This window comes from Myodes glareolus, chromosome 5 (genome assembly GCF_982192425.1).
Source record: "Myodes glareolus chromosome 5, mMyoGla1.1, whole genome shotgun sequence".
NCBI lineage: Eukaryota > Metazoa > Chordata > Mammalia > Rodentia > Cricetidae > Myodes > Myodes glareolus.
The window spans coordinates 12,470,459-12,492,476 of NC_142030.1; the positions used below are offsets into that span (position 1 = coordinate 12,470,459).

A 22,018-nucleotide genomic window follows, 5' to 3' on the forward strand; every position below is an offset into this window, starting at 1 on the left:
GACAGAGAGCAGCTGGAGGCGAGAGGCGACACTGTTGAACAAACACAAGCATAGCACCCCTCTGGTGTGTCCAACCTGTGGCCCACAGACTGCACTCAGCTGAGGGGGGCCATGAATGGAGCCCAACACAAAATCACAGACTTACCATTACAAGATATGTTTACAGTTTTCCTTTGCACTGCAATTCACCTGGTTCTGGCAAAGTCTGAACTTTACCAATAACATAATGTCGCACTATCAAGCAGTCAGACTCGCTTGTGTTAGATCCAAAGGCAAGCTCCTAGCTCATCCCAGCATCCCAGCTAAGTATGCAGAGGCTGAGCCCTATGGTACCCACATGCTCCCACAAGAGAAAGACCATGCTGGCTAGCAGGGAGGCAGCGCAAGAGACGCACAGAGTAAGTTCCTCCCTCGTGAACCTTTGCAGCACCTGTAATACCGTGTTTGCCTGCCTCACAGGTTTAATTTCTTTCTTCCTGGGGCTTCTGTCAGCACACAAAGAGAGCGGACTGGGCTTGGGCCAACAGCTATTGAGAAATTCCTTTCAGCAGTACAAGGACCTTCCCCATCTCGAGGCGTGACTATTCTCTGAACACATCAGCAGTGGGGACCCAGCACAGGCGGGCACATCCCATTTTGCGGTAAAACAGCTCCTCCAGCTGCCTCACCTCCTGTCCACATAAAATGAGCTTCCATTGGCGTCAGGATTCACAGGGAGGTGGCTTTTATATTATGCAGAGCATCCCTGCTGGCCTTTCCTACTTATGCAGACAAAAGGGAAAAGTGGCTGCAGATGCAGCAGTGGAAAGGTATTCCTCCCAGAAGTCCAGACGGTCATCACTGTTTTGTGTTCATTGAAAGCCTTCTGGTGCTTCTCCTACGCACCATCTCCTGTCCCCAACCCTGCACCTTCTCCTGTCCCAAACCCTGCACCATCTCCTGTCCCCAACTCTGCACCTTCTTCCTGTCCCCCAACCCTGCACCTTCTCCTGTCCCCAACCCTGCACCATCTCCTGTCCCCAACCCTGCACCATCTCCTGTCCCCAACCCTGCACCTCCCTGTCCCCTAACCCTGCACCTTCTCCTGTCTCCCAACCCTGCACCTTCTTCCTGTCCCAACCCTGCACCTTCTCCTGTCCCCCAACCCTGCACCTTCTCCTGTCTCTCAACCCTGCACCTTCTTCCTGTCCCCAACCCTGCACCTTCTTCTGTCCCCAACCCTGCACCTTCTCCTGTCCCCCAACCCTGCACCTTCTTCCTGTCCCCAACCCTGCACCTTCTTCCTGTCCCAACCCTGTACCTTCTTTCTGTCCCCAACCCTGCACCTTCTCCTGTCCCCCAACCCTGCACCTCCCTGTCCCCCAACCCTGCACCTTCTCCTGTCTCCCAACCCTGCACCTTCTTCCTGTCCCCAACTCTGCACCTTCTTCCTGTCCCCCAACCCTGCACCTTCTTCCTGTCCCCAACCCTGCACCTTCGTCCTGTCCCCAACCCTGCACCTTCTTTCTGTCCCCCAACCCTGCACCTCCCTGTCCCCCAACCCTGCACTTTCTTTCTGTCCCCAACCTTGCACCTCCCTATCCCACGATGCTGTACCTTCTTCCTGTCCCACAACCCTGCCAGATGCTTAGGAACTGACCAGTGGTCTTGGTTTGCAGAGAAAGAAACAGAAGCATAGGAGGGTTATGTGACTTGCTTCAGAGGCAGCAGGATGCTGGCAGGGTGTGGGGTAACACTCTTTAACAACCCATCTCTGCAGAATAGCAGACAGCTGGCTGGGTCCCTGGAGAACTCAAGGACAGGGGTACCAAGGAGATGCACAGGAGGGGCTGTCATACACAGCACAGAGCACAAAGAAAAGCCTCAGTACCCTGGAGGAAGAGATGACTGCAAGGATGGGGTGCCCTGCCAACATCACTACACTCAGGTACGTGGGAAGGGAAGCATCCAAAGATGCTCACAGACACATGGGGGCCCTGCTGAGCCCTTACCCTCTGAGCCTTCTACTCCCACCAAACTGGAAACTGCCCCAAGTGCTCTTCATTTGAGCTCAAACATCTTCACGTACATCTCCAGCCCCTGTGTTACTTCTAAATTGCAATCAAAGCCTCCTAAGAAGTGACATGAAGGAGGAAGGAATTATTTTGACTCGAAGTTTAGGGAGTAGAGTCTGCCATGGTGGGGAAGCCATGGCAGCAGGCAACTCTGGGGTGGGGGAGGGGCCAGCAGGGTGGGGTATCTGGCTGGGGTTGCCTACTCCTCACATATCTGGGGAATGAGAAGAATAGATGAGAAAGGAAGCGGGCCTCACTATAATCCTCCAGTCCCCGCCCTCCAGCGACTCACTTCCTCCAGCTAGATTCTACTTCCCAAAGGATCCATAACCTCATAAAACAGCAGCCCCAATCTAGGAGCCATGGGTTCAAACACATGCCTGCTGGTTAGTTTTATATCAACTTGACACCAGCTAGAGTTATCTGGAAGGAGGGAACCTCAACTGGAAAAAAGAAAAAAAAACTCCGTAAGTTCCAGCTGTGGGACATTTTCTTAATTAGTAACTGATGGGGGAGGGCCCAGCCATTGTGGGTGATGCTATCCCTGTGCTGGTGGCTCTGGGTTCTGTAAGAAAGCAGGCTGAGCAAGTCATGGGGAGCAAGCCAGTAAGCAGCACCCCTCCATGGCCTCTGCATCAGCTCCTGCCTACGAGTTCCTGCCTTCACTGTTTTTAATGACGAACTGTTATATGGAACTGTGAGTGAAATAAACCCTTTCCTCTCCAAGTTGCTTTTGGACATGGGTTTCATCACAGCAATAGTAACCCTGACTAAGACAACATGAAACCTACAGAGGACATTGTATTTACAAAATGTATCTGACTCCCAGCCATGGCCTTTCTCCCTCCTGGTTCAGCTTTCTGCCTGGTTGGCACAGGCACCCAGAATTTGGATCACTAAAGCATTATCCTAATAATAGCACAAAAGTATCCCAACAACAACATAAAAAAACATAAAAGCTCCCGGGCAGAAGGGAGTATTCAATAACCTGAATCAAGTGTATTTGGTTTTGCTTTTAAATTCTTATTGGTATCAATATTGATGAGCTGCACAACTCCTCAGCCTCCAAGCTGGCTTCTCCTCCCAACATTACATCCCCAGCCTCTTGTCCCACACTCCCTTCCTGGGAAAGCCTGGCCCCTCCCACGGTCCTCTTGAAGTAGATGACACACATCATCTCTAGCCCTAATGTCTCTCCTGAGCACTGAACTGAGTTTTCAACTGTCGGATGGCCAGATGGTGACCAAATGCACATGCCGAGGGCAATGGAGCCTCCTCATGACCGGGAGGATGACGTTGAGAGAGTAAGGGATCAGCAGGGTCTCGTGTGTGTCAGTGGGCAGCTCTGGAGGTGTCCCTTTCTGCGTACCTGAGTGATGGTGGCAGGGCACGCCCTCCTTGCCGCCATCCCTCATCAGTGGCCCCTCCAATGGAGTGCTGCCAGGCTCTGCCAAGGGGTCTCCCCCTTCTGCCAACCTCACACCCTGTTATCTGCCACGGTTGACGCTGTCTCTGCAGCTTTTTCTCTGCTAGTTCTCTGGAGTTAAAGTCCTCAGCATGTCCCTCCTGAGTCATAGTCCTTTCCTAGCTGCCCTCTGGAGAATATACATCTGCAGAAGGCAGGGCTTTGTCTCCACCTGTATCTGCCACCTAGTCTTGGAGACATGCATGATAAATATTTAATGAGCAAAGGTTTCTCGACAGCTCTATCTTCGACGCTGCTAAAAAAAATCCATTTCTAAAACAAAATGAAACAGATCATGCCATGCCCCGAGGGCCTAGCTTTTTGTAAGTTCCCATCCAAATCCCTGAGTGTCGTGGTTAGCCGGGCAAGTGGATCCAACCTATCCCCTGCATGGGCACTTTACCAAGGCTACCCTGAGCTATCCCTTGCTTTCAGTACTTATTATTTCTCCTCCTAGATCTTTGTTCACACTGTTCTCTCTACTCAAAATAACATCATCTCCCAATACCGTCTTTGCCTGGAAATTATTTTATTGATCAAGACTCGGCTCCAGAGCCTTTGTGTTTCACGAGCCTTCACCCCAAGCCCCACCGCAACCCTGAATCTCGTTGACAAATTTCCACTAGGAAGCCCTGTACCACATCATGGTAGTTATTTCCATGGAAGCACTGAGACCAAGACTTGGGGGCTACACAGTGAACAGCTACACCCCCCATCTACCCTGACCCGTGCTGTTGGACACAGCTGTATGTGTTTGTTTTTCCATATCCCTTCCTGGCAAAGAAGACTCTTGGCGGGCTCCCTCCCGGTGCAGCAAATGGAGCGCACGTTCATCGTCAGTTTGTTCTCAACAATGCTGGCCCCTCAGGGAGTTATGACACTACACACACACACACACACGCACGCACACACGCACGCAGTTGATGTTTGCAGCACCTAGGGAAGTCACTCCCTCTCACAGACAACGAAACTAAGGAAGCAAGTAGGTTACCATCCCCTCTGCCCAGTGGAAACAGCAGCAATGAAAACTGGTTACCTTCTACAGACACTGCGTCTCCCCAGTGATCCATAGTGAACCCACCAAGTCAACAGTAAAAGTAAGTAAGCGCCTTCCATCTACAAGACAACGGTGTAAACAGGATGAGAAAGGGAAAACAGAAAAACAAAACAAAACAAAAATACGCCCTCTACTTCTAACCCAAAGCAAATGGGGATGTGGGTGGAACCTGGGCAAGACTTTTTAGAAGGCCACAAAGTAACTCAAAACTGAGTTCTTCTTAACCAGATAAACTAAAAGTTTCTTAAAGATGGCTTCCCTATTTAAAAATAATTCAATGCAATTTACTTTCTCTATTTAAATTCTATTGTACTACTAAGTGTATGCTGTTATACTATAACCTAAATTTGCAGGAGCCTCCTACCATCCCAAAAAGGCTTTTTTTCGTGTGTGTGTGTGGATGCGCTGTATACATATGTACGTGTTCATGGGGCATGCACAAGCCTGTAAGTGTGGGCATGTTGACTAGGGGTTAGTCAGGCATCTTCCTCTGTATTCCTCTACCTTAATTTTTTCAACAATTAATGTTTTGTGTGCACTGGTGTTTTGCCTGCACATATGTCTGTGTAAAAGTGTCAGGTCTCCTGGGATAGCAGTCAGTGCTCTTAACCACTGAGCCATCTCTCCAGTCCCATACCTTATTTTTTTAGACTCATTTATTTTTTTATGTGTATGTGTAGTGTTTTGCTTACAGATATGTATGTGTAGTGTTTTGCTTGCAGATATGCATGTGTACCGCATTTGCATCAGGTTCCCTGGCACAAGAGTTACAGGCATAAGCTGTGAGATGCTAGGAACTGAACTCAGGTCCTCTTTAAGAGCAATAAGCACTCTCCACCGCTACGCCAGCTCTCCACCCCACCACACACAACTTATTTTTTAAGACAGGGTCCTTTACTGAACCCAGAGATCACCAATAGCTACACCAGCCAGCAAGCTCCAGGGATCTCATGTCTCCACCTCCACAGCACTGGGACTGCCTGCAGCCCAGCCTGGCTTCTCATGAGAGTGCTGGGAATCTGAATGCATATCCTTGTGTCTGTCCAGCAAGCACTTCACCAACTGAGCCATCTCCCCGGCCCCCAACTCTTGGAATGTATCTTTGGGTTAGCTTAAGCTATTAAGAATCCATGTGAGTTAACAGAAACCTCGAGAAGGATGACTGAAAATCTTTCACAAGATTAAGCCTATCAGATTTCCATAAAACCAGTAGATCCTGTTATCTGTTTTGTGGTAGCTTAAAGGCCAGAAACTCCTTCCACATTCCTTACGGAAAACTTCAATTTGGCAACTAACTAGATCAGCACCAAGGCTGTGGGAACACACAACGTTAAATCCACTCTGAGAACATATTTTATGCCTTTCTTAAAAGAATCTCTTCCCCTTACTGGCTCGCTCAACACAACCACATATCTCTTTTATAACGGCAACCAGACCAAAGAAGTGAAGTTGTTCTGTATTTTGTTACTGTCAGAAAAAATAAGAATATGGTGTGTGAGTGGCCTTCCTTGTCCAGCTCTTCTGTCGCAGTGGTGATTCTAGGCGACAAAAGGCACCGTTTCAGACAGAAGCGAGAGAAGGTCAAGGACGGCTTCACGGCTTTCTTTTCCAAAGAGCTTCATCTTTCATCTTCGGAAACCTCTGTTTACTAGGACAACGATGAAGTGACCACTGGTCCAGCTTACTCGGCTCGGCAACTCCTCCCTCTTCTTTGTACCCAAGTCCACTCCTGGAGACTCGAGACACCTTCAAACACACAGACAGGGTCACGGGAGGGCCTAGTCTGTGGAGGTGGTGCAAGCGTCTGGCATCTCCACAGTGGAGGAAGTGGAGGCTCATTCACAGCAGGCTTAATGACGCTTCTAAATAATGTCAAGAATTTGTTTTCATTTGACTTCTCTGATGTTCCCAATTTACCTTGTTTAAGATTAATAAAGCAATTACAATACTCCCAATTAAGAAGCTATTTCAAAATGCACTTTCAATTCCAGTTTGTGAGCGACTCACTTAATTATTTCTCTTTGTTTTTCCTTTTTGGGTGGGTAACTCCTCTTAGAGCAGTTCAGACACGTTTTTTCGTAAAGATGAGGGAAAACAGAGCCAAATTCCTCCCAAAATTCAGCCTCAAGTTCATCTATCCAACATGTCTTCTTGGGCAGGAGAGCAAGCACAAGTGACTTTCAGATCTTATGAACCAACACATCTTACTCTTCCTCCAATGTAACATTTCAAGGGAGAAATGTTCCCTTGGGCTCAAAAGTCCTAGCTGCCACTGTCTCTCTCCTCAGTGTTTGGATCACAGGTGTGTGCCTCTGCGTCTTGCTTTCTAATCCAGCTTTCTCTGACCATTAGGAGACTCCAGTAGAGCAACCTCACTGAGATCTCTTAAAGTAAGATTTAAAAGATAGGAGAGATAGAAAAAAAAACACCCTCCCCTTGGTGCACTCAGCAATTACAGGTAGTGACACATACGGAACCCGTTTGCATTGCTTTTAACACTCTAAGCACATGCTAGCTGTGTGATCATTAACACTTGTCCAAAGCGCATGGAAGCTGCAAGGAAAGCTGTCGCAACCTCTAGAAGGGATGAGCATGCATGTCACTGATCCCAGCGACCCCTAGAAGGGGCTGGTGAGCGCGCATGTCACTGGTTCCTGCGACCTGGCATCTCTTTGCTCAGTACAGGTAGAGTCAGGGAACGTCCCATTCTGACCTGGGGCGACAGGTTCTTGGGTTTCTGGTCCCTTACTATCATTTACTCAGAGTCCAAGGTTCAGGCACCCTGGCCTCTACTTCATCCCAGATTATGGAATTTTCTTGTGGTTCACCAGTATGTTTTATGGCCCTTTCTGGTCACGATACTAGAGTTCCCTTATACCATGGCGAGGAAGGCCAACTTTCAAACTACTTGATAATTTCAGTTTAAATGGACACTTTTGGGTCAATTATCATAAAAATAGGGGTGGGCTGGATGTATTAGAGATGGGAATTGTCATGTCCTGGCATACTAAAAGGAAAACCATAACAAAAATGACAAGTGGCCTAGTCTGCTCATCCCTTGGGTTCCTCGCCTATTAAATAAGAACAAACAATGGTGTACACCGTGCAATTTCCCATGAGGAGTTGAATGAGGTTACATATGTATGGGAATGAGCGTTGGCGCACACAAAGCATGTTCTAGGTGTCTGCAACTAGAATTACTAACGATTTGGAAATGTTTATCAATCGTTCAGATTTCAGCCAATTTAACATTTAATCATATCTTTTCTCAATCTTCCATGGTTAGTGATGGCTGAACAGTGAGCTCCTGTGAAAATGGAGCAATTGGTAGGTAAGTGATTCATCAGATGCACGAGACAATGCATCTTTTGTATCTGCTCTGGGTGCTGCTGAGTGTCTTCGCAAAAGGAGACTGTGTTTGTAAATAAGCTGCAACGCTTTCTCATTTGGTCTTTTCTTTCCTTCAGTTTTCAGAAGCAATGATCCAGATGACCTATTTAGACATACCATTACCCTATGTGGTTATTTCAATTATCAAACACTGGATGAGCTTCCAAAATCAGAAAAGGATAAAAAGAAACAATCTGAAAAATCACTTTTCTCATCAGTATCAATCAATAACACTAGATTTTAAAATGAACTAAAAAAGAATCTATATTAGGAAATTTTTGTGCGAGTCATTTGCATTTAAGCTTTGGACAAGTTCTATTTGTATATTTCCCTGGGAGCAAAAACTGAACCCCTTTATATGTGAATTTCCAGGGCATGCAATCGAGCCAAAAACGTAACAGAGAGATGTGGAAGGAAGCTAAGAGCCTGGAACCCACCAATCCCTAAAAGTCCCCCTTATCGTGAATGTACATTCCAAGATCCCCATTGGAAATCACAGATGGTAGCAATCCCCACATACTATACTTCATTTTATCCTAGACCTATATACCTATAATAAAGTTAAACTTATGTTAGGCATAGTAAGGAATTAATGGTATCAAACACTAAAACAGAACATTTATAACAATATGCTATAATACACATCTTCTGGAAATTCTTTTAAATATCCTACTGTATTATATACTCGACAAGGGGATTAATTTATATTCCATGCAGAAGGAACTGGGCAGGTTGGTGAAAGACTTCCTCGTGCTTCTCAAAATGGCACTCCCGTTTTTATTGCTTATTCTCGACTTTTCCACTTAATAGTTCCAGGCCGTGATGATAACCGGACATTGAAATCACAGAAACAAAACTGCAGACAAGGGCTGACTACATTAATAGAGATCTTAATATTGTCAGGCCCCGATGATAACTGGCAACTGAAATCCACACAGCCACGAAAGGGCAGAAGCTGAACTTGAACTCTGCTCATCCTGGAAAGAATGCAGAGCCCTTGTCACCATCTGAAGGCCCTTCGGAAACACTGGAGATATATTTCAGACACCAAGAACAGAACAGCACAGCCACTTTTCCTCATCTCTAATCAGAATCTCCTGGGTCAAGATCTTCATCTACCCCACCACTACGCTAGGGAACTAAAGACACACTGGGTCTCTTTGACTTGCCTCTTCTCTTCTGGCTTGTGAGATGTGAGATTTGCTACTTGCTCCAGGAAATCCTTCCGTACCCTCAAAGCTTTCGGATTTCACCTGTCAATAAGCTGAGTTTCCATGCTGCTTAAATTACCACAGGCTTTGTTGAGGAAATATGTGCCTGAGGTTTGGGAGTTGGGACTTTGTTGACTAGGTTCAGTTTGAAACCATGGATTTTAGAGACAGCATTGCAGGAAAAGCTTCTACTCAACCACACATAAATTTTTTCTCAATAAAACTCCAAGATAACCACGTCTACAAACTAGTTGATCACGCAGGAAGCATTTGTTCCTATCCGCTGGCACACAGATACGCCTCATGACCCAGATGAGACCTCACCCTTACAGGGCTAAATTCAGACAGAACGGTAATTCGGGGGTGCAGACTTGGAAGCAGGGAAGTGGGAAGTATCGCCTGCCTGACATTACACTCCTGCTCCAAACACTATTCCCTGGATCCTGATGCGAGACACTCAGGATGTTCCCAAGACCCTTAGAAAAGACTCCAAGTTATCTGTCCTTCTACATGGTTCACTGTGGTCACAGCATCTGCATTCGTCAGACTAGTCTCTGCTCTCTGGTGAGTCCAATCATGTGACCATCTCCACATCTCTGTACACAATATCTCTGCCACCCCTTCCCATCCTAAGTGTCTCCCTGTCTCTGAAGTCCTTCCTGACTCTTCTCCAGCCTTCCCCAGACCACCCCCGACTGGACATGGCCTCAACTTTTCATAACTCGTTCACCCACAGTGATTGTTTTCTCGATGGAGACACAGGAAGTGAGGTTTCTAATTTTCTTGCTTTCAACCAACACTGACTGAGCATTTGGCCATGAATCAGATGCTGCTCTGGTGTCTAAAACACAAAAATGTATCAGTCGAGATTGCTGCCCTCAGTGGGCTTACAATGATATGACAAAGTGCTGCCTCTTAGAGCAGTGGGAGCCCAGGAGAGTGAAGAATTTACTGAATGGAGAAGCACATGATGATGACAAAAGTGTTCACTGGGAGAATAAAGAAAGGTTCTATTCGTTTAAAAGAACAACGTGAGCAACAGGCTTTGGTTTGAGGTGGGGTCCAAGTACTTCATGCTTTGTGAATAAATAGATCAAAGATGCCCCAAACTATAGCACTGTCTTAGCTACGTCGTTACTTCTCCATGACCTTCTACAATTACGGAATGTCTGTGGCATTTCCATCCCTGATAACAATTCCCTAAGATTTGTAAAATCCTCTTTATCATATACATAAGAAAGTTGAGAACACCTCACACCAAAATCCTCAAAGCTAGCAAGCGCAGCACCCACCGTGAGATCCCAATAATAGAAGGAATTGATCTTGGAGGAGTAATTTGTAAAGCAAAGCCTAGGTCCTCTTCCAGTACCTCTGGATGGACCACTTACGTCATCCCTCCAAACCCACGACACTCTGGGAAAGTAGACTAAGGCAAAAGAAGAAAGGCAACCAAAACCACAGTCCAGTAGGATTACTGGGCACAGCAGGGTCCTGTATCCACCCACCCCCCTCCGCCGCCATAAGCCTGGCAGGAGTCCACTCAGGATAATCATTTTCAGAGGCTCCAAATGAGGACCCTTCTACCCAGCTGACAAAAGACAGCTCCAAGAGAGCCACCCAAAGTCACCACAAGCTAAGCCAGGCTTATAAAAAGCTCTCCTAGGGCTCAAAGAGTTGAATTGGATCTCAGGCTTCCCAGGACAAAGCCTTTCGGTTTTGATGGAGTTCTTTTCTCTCTCCTCTTTTGTCTGGTCATTTTCTCAATTTCTCCCTTTCTAGTTCAGGCCTTTTTCTGTAAAACTTATATTGGGCACATGCTTTCTCCCCCCGCCCCAGCTCAGACTATTATATCTAGCTATTGTGGTGTTCCTTTTTCTCTGAAAGCAATCAAAAATGAAAATCCACATTTCAGAAGAGTGCCTATTAAATATGCACCTTTTGTGGGTTAAGAAAGGGAAAGTGCTCTGTGAGGCTGATTTCAGCTGTGTTTCACCTACAAATGAGATACTCGGTGAGCCTTCTGCTCCTTAGAAGGTCATTTGCATCCGGTAATTGAGAAGGAGGTCAGGAAGTCTGGAGTTAGAAGCAACTGACTTTAAGGAACACCTTAGTCTAAAGCATTGCTAATCAAACTGTGATCTTTGGACCGGAAGCAAAGACTTGCCCTGGGAGCTGGGAACATATTGAATATAGACCCTTGGGGCTGAAGAGATGGTTCCAAAGTTAAGAGCGCCGGCCTCTCTCCTAGAGGACCCAAGTTCAGATCCCAGCATCCACGCTGTGCCCCTCATGACTGCCCGTAGGTCAAGCTCCAGGAAATCCAACGCTCTCTTGTGGCCTCCTAGGAAACAGGCACCAATGTGGCGGATACGTGTGCACACAAACAACAATAATAAATGAAAGAACATGGAAACACAGACTCTCGGGGACCACCCAAAGCCGGTGGAATCGGGATCTATCTTTCAACAGGATAGATTTGCATACGCACGGATGTTTTAAGAACAGAGGTTCGGAGTAATGGCAAATTTGCCTTCATTGTCAACCTGGATACTCCATAGATTTATTTTCTGAGAAAGTAAACCTGTGTCATCAATGTTTAGGATGTCCCTCGCCGTTCTTCTCTGCTACACTGTGGATTCATGCAGGAGTCCTAAAAGGGTAAGTATTCCTCCACAAACCAGCGTCACTAAATAAATAAATAAATAAATAAATAAATAAATAAATAAATAAGAGTTGCAGCCATTCTGCAACAGACGATCCCTACAAAGAAAGGGCTCGGACATTGAAGGGTGACGGAGAACCCTTACTCCCACCGTTTCCAAGGCTCTGGGAAGGGAGAGCGAAAGACACCACTGTACAAACTACATAGGTAGCTGGGGGGTCCAAACGGTGTTGCTAAACCGAGCTGGGAAAGCCCTGGAAACAGCAATGGATGAGGCCAAGTGCACAGCCTTTAAGTCCACCCCATGCTCAGGCCTCACCCAACAGCGGAGACACAGGTAGATGGGCTCTGATTAGCTCATCTGTCACCTGCATGGGAGACACGAGCCAGGACGATGGAAAATCATGAGGACCTGGCTGGAAGAACGGGAGCTAGAACTGAAAGGCCAGAAAGAGGAAAGGCCCTGGGCCTGCTCAATGGCAGTCTGCCTCCTGATTCCCATCTTCCTATGAGGTAGGGCTAGAAGTATCCAGAGAGGGGAAAGCCCTGGCGGGCCACAAAGACGTGGTCTGGGCTCACACTTGACCTTGCCCTCTGTGGGGAGGACGCCTGCCTCAGAGGCCTGTCTAGTGAAAACTAAATAATGGCACAAGAAGTGACTCCTTGAGAGAAACAAAGTTAAGACAACCATGCGCCCGCCCATTCCATCCAAAGCCAAAGCAAGAGTTTTCTCCCTAGCCCAGACTCGTTGCACACCACGATGCACTCCTTCACACCCCAGGCATCTGAGAGCTGCCCGCGGGAATGCCTGGACTGTGGACTGCTCTGGGTTAAGGCCAGTGTGGTCACTCTTCTCCCTCAGTGCTGCTACCTCTCCACTCATTTCTTCGCCTCATCTTCACCTCCCAAGTCTGCGAAACAGCAACGTTTTCCCACAAGCAAGTGGCTCATTTCTGCCCAGCAAAACTCGTTTCTCATCTAACGACAGTCTACCGAGGCATCCACAGGATTTCGGTTACGAGAACGCAAACCTGTCCTTCACGTGCCCACAGCAGCAAGCTCTCAAGGAATCTTTGGAACAGACAGGAGTGATGGACGGTGGTGCACAAGGGGGAAAGGGAGATGCTGGAGCAGGGGAATTCAGACAGGAACTCCATCTGTCTTCCTCTACCACAACCAAAACACAGCCCTCTCCCTTTGAATCAAGTGCATTATAGAGGAGCCGCCTACAGAGACTGGGGCTATCAATTTATCTCATTTAACTTTCACTTCTTGACTTGGTTGCTCCTGTAACCCGCTAAGCGATCTTCCAGAAACATCCCTGAAGCTCTGTAACCCTTCCCTACCCCCAGCAGCCGCTGACGTGCCTCAACACACCATCTCCAAGAAAGAGAAAGTTAACTTTCAAATAAACCCGTCCTTCAACCAGCCTGACCATGATTTCAGACCCTTGACATTCTTAAAGGTGGCTATTCTAGTGTTGCCCAAATCCAGAAGTCAAAACCTGACTGGACTGCAGAGGGCAAAGATCAAAGGTAAAAGGTCCACACATATACCGCCTTTTTTCTCTTTCTCTTTCTTTCTTATTCTATCCCTCCTTTTTCTTTCTTAGCCAAAATGGGAATAATAGACCACACTTTTTGTCCTTCCTTCAGAAAAGCCCAACTAGGCTGCTGGTGGGTGTGCGAACCTGCACCAGGTTCCACAGAATTTTCTGTGAACTCCAGGGGTTTTGCAGAAGATTGGGACACAAGGATTCTGTTTCTCGGGCACCCCTAAAGTCTGCATGTATGCAGGAGGCGCAGTGCTGTCCTGTCAGCGCAGGCTCCCCTCCCTGCTGGGCCGTCCAAGGCTCTCCCATCACAGCGGGGTTACTTACCACCCGTGAGCTGTGCTGGGCCAAAGCACAGCGCCAGTTGAAACCACAGGATCACGGCCAAGAGTCTCTGGGGGGACTGAGGCTGCTGTTGCTGCAGCTGCTGCTCTAGAAATCCATCTCCATTGCTCGGGTTCATTCCATGATACATCTTTCATCCACAGAGGGCATCCAGCTTGCAAGAGTCTGCAACCAGGAGCGGAACACGACAATACCCCGGGGTTGCCCGGGCTCTGGGGCCACGCTTTCCCTCCTCCACCCTGAGTACCCGGCTCCTGGGCTTTGCGGGCTCCATCCCGGGTAGCCCCTGCGCAGCTCCCGCCCCCTTTCCCACGCCAAGATCCTCCCTGCCACCCCTCATGCAGGGTCCAGAGAGTAGCCGCCACCATGGGATACTGCGCGTGCGGGAGGGATGGAGGAGGGGAGAGAGGACAGGGGTTAGTGCACACTGGCTCTGCGCTGGTCCCCAGGATTCAGCGGTTGTGATCATGACAGGAAAGTCTAAAGCCTTCTAGCGTCAAGCGGCTGAGAAAACACTTTTCCCGGGGCCTGTACATTTTACTCTCAGGAATCTCACAATGTGCACCCTGCTGCCCCCGGCTACTTCTCTGCTTTTCCAGGGATTGGGAGGGTCCTATTGCCCCAGTCCCTTATGAGATCTGAGCTGTGGTTTTATTTTAAAAATTCCTCCTTCAGGGGTGCTGAGCCCGGAGCCAACTCGCCCAGGCCGGCCTGCGCGCGCCTCCCCGGGCAGGCAAGCCCCTTCCGGGCTCCGGCTCTTACCTGTGGGTCTCATGCATGCAGCTTCCTTCCCTCCTCCGCCTCCTCCCCCCGCCAGTCTAACCCGCATCTGTGCGCGACCTCTGCTGCCGCCGCTGCGCGAGCGAGCGAGGGAACGAGACGGAAGCCTCGGCGGCTGCCGGGCTGCACCGCCCCCGCCCGTCCCGCCGCGCGCTCCCTCCCCGGGCACCCCCCCGAGCGCCCGCGGGGCGGGGGTGACTAGGGCCAAGGCGGCCGGGCTGCGCGCCCCCGGGGAGGAGCCCGCGTGCTCGGTACCTGAGCTCGGGATCGCGCGGCAGCGGCGCGGAGAGGGGGAGGGAGGGATGAGGCGGGGACGCGCACGGGGAGGGCTGGGGCGCGCAGGCCTGCACGCGCCTCGGAGGATCCCAGCCAGCGCCAGTAGTGGGGGTAAGGGGAGGGCGAGGGCGGAGGAAGACGCCACGGCCAATGGGAAGCTGGCGCGCCTGCACCTGTCGGGCACGAGCCGCCAGGCAGCGGCACGCGCGGGTGGGGGGGAAGGGGAATACACACATGTGCGCGTGCACATACACAGGCACACGCACGCGCACACACGTCCAGATCTGCACCCCGATCCTTCACCGATGGCCTCCAGTGCCCTGTGCGCACCACCATAGGCTGAGATGGCGAAGGTGGCCGTAGGCAGAGGGATCCCACCCAGGACCATCACCGACCGCAGGGTTAACTTGAATGGGGCGGAGTGAGCACGTTGCTTGCTAAAATCTCAAGTTTCTGGTGACACCGGAGCACCTTCGCAGGCTCTGCGCGTCTCCTAGAGCCGAGAGGGCGACTCGTGGAGACTGGGTCTCTGCTCCCCGTCCTTCTTGGCTACCTGGGAGAGGCACACATCCCTCTGAGCTTTCTCTTGAGAGGCTCTCTCCCAGTGAGGCAAGTAACGAGCCACAGTGAGGCGATGGGTGCTAATGCAGAAAGCTGGGTATCACCTTCTGAGAGGCTTATGGCCCGAGCGTTAAGAACCCAAAAGGATCAGAGGTCCCAGGAAACAGAGTTCCTTTGGTCAGCTGTCCCTTTCTGGTGCCCTAAGTTCAGCCTGCTGTGAGCCCTGCTCTCTCAACCCATTCCTGCCTTTGCTTTTCCTCAGCAAGCTAGGCCTCCCTCTGTGGGCTGGACTCGGAAGGCCCAGGCTCCAGCCTTGGTGATTAAGGGGTGTGATCTAATGAGGTGGTGCTGGCAGGCAGTATTTTCGAACAACTGGCACTCCATTATTCTGTAGCAATTTGTGGATATGAAAAACCATGTTGCTGATACAGCCACCAAATCATCCCGTCCTTCTATCGACTTTCCCAAAATCTCACATACTGAAGGTAGTTGGGAAATTACAGCTTTTACTGTGCCGGCTCTTACTGCGAGTAATTTTAACAAATTCTTGTAGGAGAAATTAGCTTTTAGTAGATAAATCAAGTTCAATGGTTTTTTTTTTTCGATTTGTAAAATTGAGATGTCAGCTTTGCACAGAGTAAGTTTAACATTTTTTGCTATTACAAATGCATTCTACTAACGCATGTACTATGAGGCCCCAAAGCATTACTTGGGTATTTTCCCATATTTCCAAGGTCCTGAGATTGCTCGTTGCAAATTGAATATTTATTCCAGTTTATTCTCAGTAAAATGTCTACCCTTTTTAAATAGCTGTCAAATCCACAGGGCTCAAAACTGTTGTCTGACCGTGCAACAACCATTTCTGAACTCTTCCCCATAGCAGCAACAGTCGGTTTATACAGAATGCCGGGGCCAACATGAACATCAAAGTTCATCAGGCCCAAACATGGTATCTGTGCTTCACTCTCCCTTCTGACATAGTGGTGTGCAGCCAGGGCTTCAACTCAACAGTAGTTCTTGTGTGAGGCCCAGGGCCCCACCCCCAGTACCATAAAAATTAAATTATTTGTGAACAAAGTCATGTGCCTTCACCCAGTACTTAAGGAAGCCTGTTGTATTTGCCCATAGCCCCCAGAAAAGCTTTCCTTATGTGGGCTTGCTCTCCTTTAGTCTCTATTGCTGTGATAAAACACTTACCCAAAGCAATGTGGAGGTGAAAGGTTTACTTGGCTTACAAGTTACAGCCCATCATTGAGGAAGTTCGGGGCAGGAAGCAGAAGTGGAGACCATGGAGGAAGGCTGCTTGCTTACCAACTTTACCTCCCATGGCTTGCTCAGCTGGCTCACTTATTACAGCTCAGGCCGGCCAGCCCGGGAATGATACCCACCCCCCTGACATACAGACAGTAGGCTGGGCCCTCCTGTATCGATCAGCATTGAAGAAAACATCTTCACAGACATGACCACATGGAGGCAATTACTCAGTTGAGAGACCCTCTTCTCAGGTATGTCTAGGTTCATGTCGAGTTGACGAAAGTATGACAGAACTGACATCTACCCTTCCTGAAACTTTGCCCATGCTCTGTCTCTCCTTTCTGGGCCCGTGCAGCTAAGTCAAATTCTCCTGCTTTAAGACAGCCAGCCCTTCAAGGGCTGAGATCACTGAGATCACTGAGAGATGACTCAGTGATCAAGACGTCTTGCTGTGCTTGCAGATGAGGCGGGTTCCCAGCACCCATGTGGTGGCTCACAACCATCTGTACTCCAGTTCTAGGGAATCTGATGTCTTTGCTCTCTTCTAATCTCCACGGGCATCAGGCGTGCATGTGCTGCACACACACACACACGCAGGCAAAACATTTATGAATATAAATTTAACAAAATGAGAGACTGCATTTCATCCAATTGGAGGTAGTCTCATGCTCCCTTGCCTTTTCCTTCTTGGGTTACATGTAATCACTTCCCTTATGGAACATTTCACAGGCTCTTCACTAGCTTCTGGTCAATGCCCACTTACCTCCAGCACTGAGAGTTTGGAAAAGGAGGCATGTGATCACTCTGGGCTCTCACAGTGTAAGACAGGACTGGACGCTCCTACTGTTCTGATTCACACAGGGGAAGCTTTCGGGGGTGGCTACGGCATAGCATTTTGTCAGCTTCCTATATTATCTCATGTTCTATTTTTTCCGTAGTTGCCATAAAATACCATGGTCTTGGGGGCTTACACAACAGGAATTCAACTTTCCCCAGTTCTGGGTGCTGGAAATCCAGAGTGAAAGTGTTGGTCTGGGTGCAGGCCTTCTGTGTGTTCCTCTGTGGCATCTAGGACAATCCTAATGGCCTCATTTTAAACTTAATTACCATTTAAAGACCTTTCTCCAAATAACAGTCATATTTGGAGGCACTGGACTCTAAAATATAAGCCATCTTGAATATAATTGGATATGAGCTTCCTCCAGAAAAGAAACTAGGGAAAGATGGAATGCAGGAGGTGGCATGACTCACTTCCTACGAAGTGATGGGAAACTTACCTCCTCTGTCTTTCTCACTCCTACAGGAGCTCACTACCAAACTGCAAAGAAAAGCAAAAGCCTCCTGACATACTCCAAAGACTTCTTGGAGTATGAGACAGACACAGAAGTAGTTGTGAAATTCAGGGAAACTCCATCCTCTAGTTTCTGCTGCTATAACTAAATGCCACAGCCAGGTAATTGATAAGTACTGGAGGCCAAGTAGTTCAAAGAAGAGAATTGCTTCTGGGAAGGGCCTTCTCGCTACATTATAGCATGGCAGAAGATACCAAGTGGCCAGAAAGAAATACACCTTTGAGAGAGACAGAGAGAGAAAGAGAGGGGGAGAAAACAGAAAGAAAGACTGACAACTGGCCTTCATCCTTCTATCGGAAACTCATTCCTTGGTAAGCAGCTCACTCCCTGAGTAACACAAGTCCATCCATAAAGACGGAACCCTCCTGACCCAACCAACTTCCATCAGCCTCTGCTTCACACGCTGTGGTACCTGTGTATTAAATTTTCGACATATGGGCCTTAAGGAAGACACTATTTGAAAACTAAAGACTGAAGCCAAGTAATGATCTTTTCTCTTCTCCTTGGGTTTCTTGAATTATGAACATCCAGGAAGCGCCCAGTCAACTTACTGATCCCAGAACATGCAGAGCGTGAGGCCGGGATCGCACTGAATACTGGGTTTCCTTGAAGATCTAACATTCTTCAAAGCTTGTTGTTCATCCAGGCCATCATCCCTAGAGGGACAGCCTGGTGTGTGAGCAGGCAGGTTTCAGGGACTGCAGAGGTAAATCAAGCTGCTCAAGTAGGTACATGGTGTCCTCACCTCCTCCATCCCTACAAAGTGTACTTGGTGAGTGGGCACCTGGTATATTTTAGTCATCATGCTAGGTACAGAGACTACAAAAACAAAAACATGAAATATTCAACAAGTTCATAGTCTGTGGGGAAGTTTAAAAATAGATCAACTATGACAGCAGCAATAGCAAAGATACAAATGACCCAGAATGGGATCTTGGAGGCGATCTCAATGTGTGAGTACAGACATCTGTGTGTCTGTGTGGGTTTGAGGAGAATGAAGGGGATCAAATGGTTCAACAAGTTTCCAGGGAGATGGAACAGCTCAGGCAGTGACTAGGAGGGAAAGGCTAGGGATAGAGACCAAAGACAGAGTTTACAATGGAAGTAGGGACATGCCAAAAGGCACAATGTCTGAGACACACCTAAGGCCATGCCGAGAGGAGCCCGGAAAGTCTCACAGGCAAGCTTAACTTTGGTCTGAAGACAAAGAAACAAGACTAGGAAGGCATGGACACACTCTAGAGAGATCTCCATTCCTCCTTGACTCACAGACCCATGGAAAGTTGCTCAAGATCACTGATACATTGGAGAATGCCAACTAAAGAAACACCTGATGCCTACCTCACTCCCCGTGGGCCACAGATACAGGTGTGAATGTATCAAATGTTTGATGCAGATGCAGGGAAAACCAACAGCCACATTTGGCCACTAAGAATGCAAACTCTGTATGGATTAACCATGTCTTGTTTTCTGCCATCTGATTCTTTAGTGTCTGTCTGGGGGCCTTGCTACCCTAGATGGGTCACCCTCCCCAGAATTAGCCAATGTGTAGAGACAGTAAGCCAGAGCCTTTCCATCCACCCCCTCCTCTGGGAGTCCTCACATTCGGGATCTGTATTTTACCTAGGGCCAGGTGCTAGACAAGGAGAAATAGCCCCACATCCGTGAGCTGAAATTATTCACCCTGGTCAGTCTTTATCCATTCACCCTGCTTTCAGGCCCTTCCAATGCAAACCCCAGCAAAGGTTCTTGGTCATGTTTCCCACTTAGCCACCCAACTCCATCTATGTCCAATCAACTCTGGTGCTCTCTGCCTACCACCCCCAGCCCCTGCCACCACCATCACATTTCTGTAGGTGTGCATGCAAGGGATCTGTGAGTGCAATCAGACTTCTTCTGCAAAACCATTTTCATGTTAGTGAGTCTTCCTACACCAAAAGAAGACAACCCTAGTTACTCCTCACCCTGCCAACGCTGTAGAGGAGGGGATCTGACTCTACTCTCCACTAGTCATGTCCATTCCAAATGACGCTGGTGTGTTCACCTAAGATGTTTACCCAATAGCTAAAGGGGACACCAGTTCTTGCTTCTACTTTCTGAAGCTGGCTTGCTTGCTCACAGATTGGGTTGGGAGGGTTGTGGCTTTGGCTCAGTGGTAGAGGTTCCTAGTCTGTAGATAGATGTGTGAATGTACACACTGTACACACACACACACACACACACACACACACACACATGCTTGCACACACACAAATACACACCTCAAAACTGGAGAGAAGAAAAATGCACATAATAAGAGACAAGGTAGGCCTGAACTTAGAACTTAATGAATTAGAGTTAACATTGAGACTATCATGTGCCAAAGCTGGCTAGTGTGGTACTAGAAAAGGGGCAACAGAGATCAGGCCAAGGAGTCCTTTCTTGACAACTTTCACTTGAAAGTAAAGGAGAGGGATGTCTGCCTACTGGACTAGGTTGCCTTTTGTTGATGATCGGCTCGCAGCTCCCCCACCCCCAAGCATATCCTAAATTCACATTGCATCTCTCACAAATGGTCGGTTGTTGCCTGTTATAGTTTGGCTAGCTTAAACTTCCCTAACTGATGATAAACCACCGGATCCCCACAAAGCTAAAATTTCTTCATGGCTCGTGAAAAGTGTAGGATCATGATGGTGGTGCAGGGATGGGTACTGGATATGAGCAGCCTGGGTGGACAACAGTCATTCAAGAACCCAGGCAGAAGGCAACTCCACCAACTTCAACACATGGTTTCCAAGAGTCTCTCGTCTTTGCCTTACAGTTGTCTTATAAGGTGGTTTATTTGTTTGCATTTGGTTTTTTTGGTTTGGTTGGTTTTGGGTTTTGCTTTCTGTTGTTTGATTGGTTGGTATTTGTTTGTTTTTGTTTTGTTTTGTTTTTTGAAACCGGGTCTCCCTACGGAGTGTTCTGGTTGTCCTAGAACTCACTATGTAGACCAGGCTGACCTCAAACTCATATTCACATGTTTATGCCATCCATACCTTGCTTGTTTTATAAAATTTAAAGATGGTGAAATAGTATTCCTTCATAGATGAGAGGCAGAATTCTTTGTTACTTAATTGCTCCAAAAATGAACTTGCTTCCAGGTAGGACCCCGTTAGTGATTGCACCGAGGACAGAGTAACAGGCGGTGGAGCTGGAAGGCCACATGGGAGTAGTTAGCTCCACTCCACAGGCCTCCAGTGGACTGGTTAATACGAATCATTTTGAATGGCTAAAAGCATGGGGATTATCTTTGACTGGTATCTCGAACTGGGATGATTAGGGAAGGTCTACACTGACTCCATGTGAGAGTATAAAAAGTAACATGGCTGGGGTAGTGGAGCCTCAGTCAAGGACTCACTGAAAGAAAAAGACAGGAAGGAAGGGTGACTAGCAGCCTTCCACTGGAGGCTCAAGCCTGGTTGGCACGTAAGTAGTGTATAATTAAATAACTTACACATATATTAATTTATTCATTATACACATTTTTTTTTTTCACATCAGTCCATGAGAAAGGAGAACAAGGAGTATGAAGGCCAGGCCTGAAAGCCACATCCATTTTGCCCATATTCCATTAGCCAGGATGATGTCAGGGTGGCCAATTAGTCACATGGTCTTGCAGATAGGCAAAAGGAAACTGGGAAATGTAGTCTAGGGCAAGGACTGTGTGTGCAGGAAAGGGCACTTAGCAGGCTTAAATAACTCTGTACTTACAGGGATGACACTGCTCACACGCATTCACATACCTTCTCACATGGGCTGTGATGTTCTCTTGCTTTTGACTCTTTTCTCAGCAACTAATTCTGCATCCAGTGGGGTTCTTAATGGACAGACATCGCAAGACAATTAAACAAGCAAACAACAACAACAAAATGGAGTAGCAATTTCAGTGTGCAAAGATGTGTGCACTTCAGGGCCTGGCATAAGTATCTGATGTTTAGAGCATCATCTCAGTTATTTAAATTTAAACACCATGGTTGAGGGAGAAGTGAGAGACAGAAATAATTTCTAAACCTTCGGCTTTTTATTGAATTTGGA

At 48.0% G+C, this 22,018-nt stretch overlaps 1 protein-coding gene across 4 annotated transcripts in view; it reads right to left on the reverse strand.

The window, feature by feature from the left end:
- Nucleotides 1-14,795, reverse strand: part of Susd4 (sushi domain containing 4) — a 125,844-nt gene extending 111,049 nt beyond the window's left edge. For 2 of the 4 annotated variants that reach the window (XM_085687601.2, XM_085687599.2), the window contains exons 1-2: nt 14,499-14,657; nt 13,719-13,901 (exon numbers count right to left, since the gene is read on the reverse strand). In XM_085687601.2, the coding sequence (XP_085543727.2) occupies nt 13,719-13,866 (148 nt within the window). In that variant the 5' untranslated portion in view covers nt 13,867-13,901; nt 14,499-14,657. Of the gene's footprint in view, nt 1-13,718; nt 13,902-14,292; nt 14,412-14,498; nt 14,658-14,771 lie in introns of those variants that run through there. The other 2 variants (XM_087906059.1, XM_085687600.2) reach the window with 2 other exon arrangements.
- Nucleotides 14,796-22,018: the final 7,223 nt, after the last annotated feature.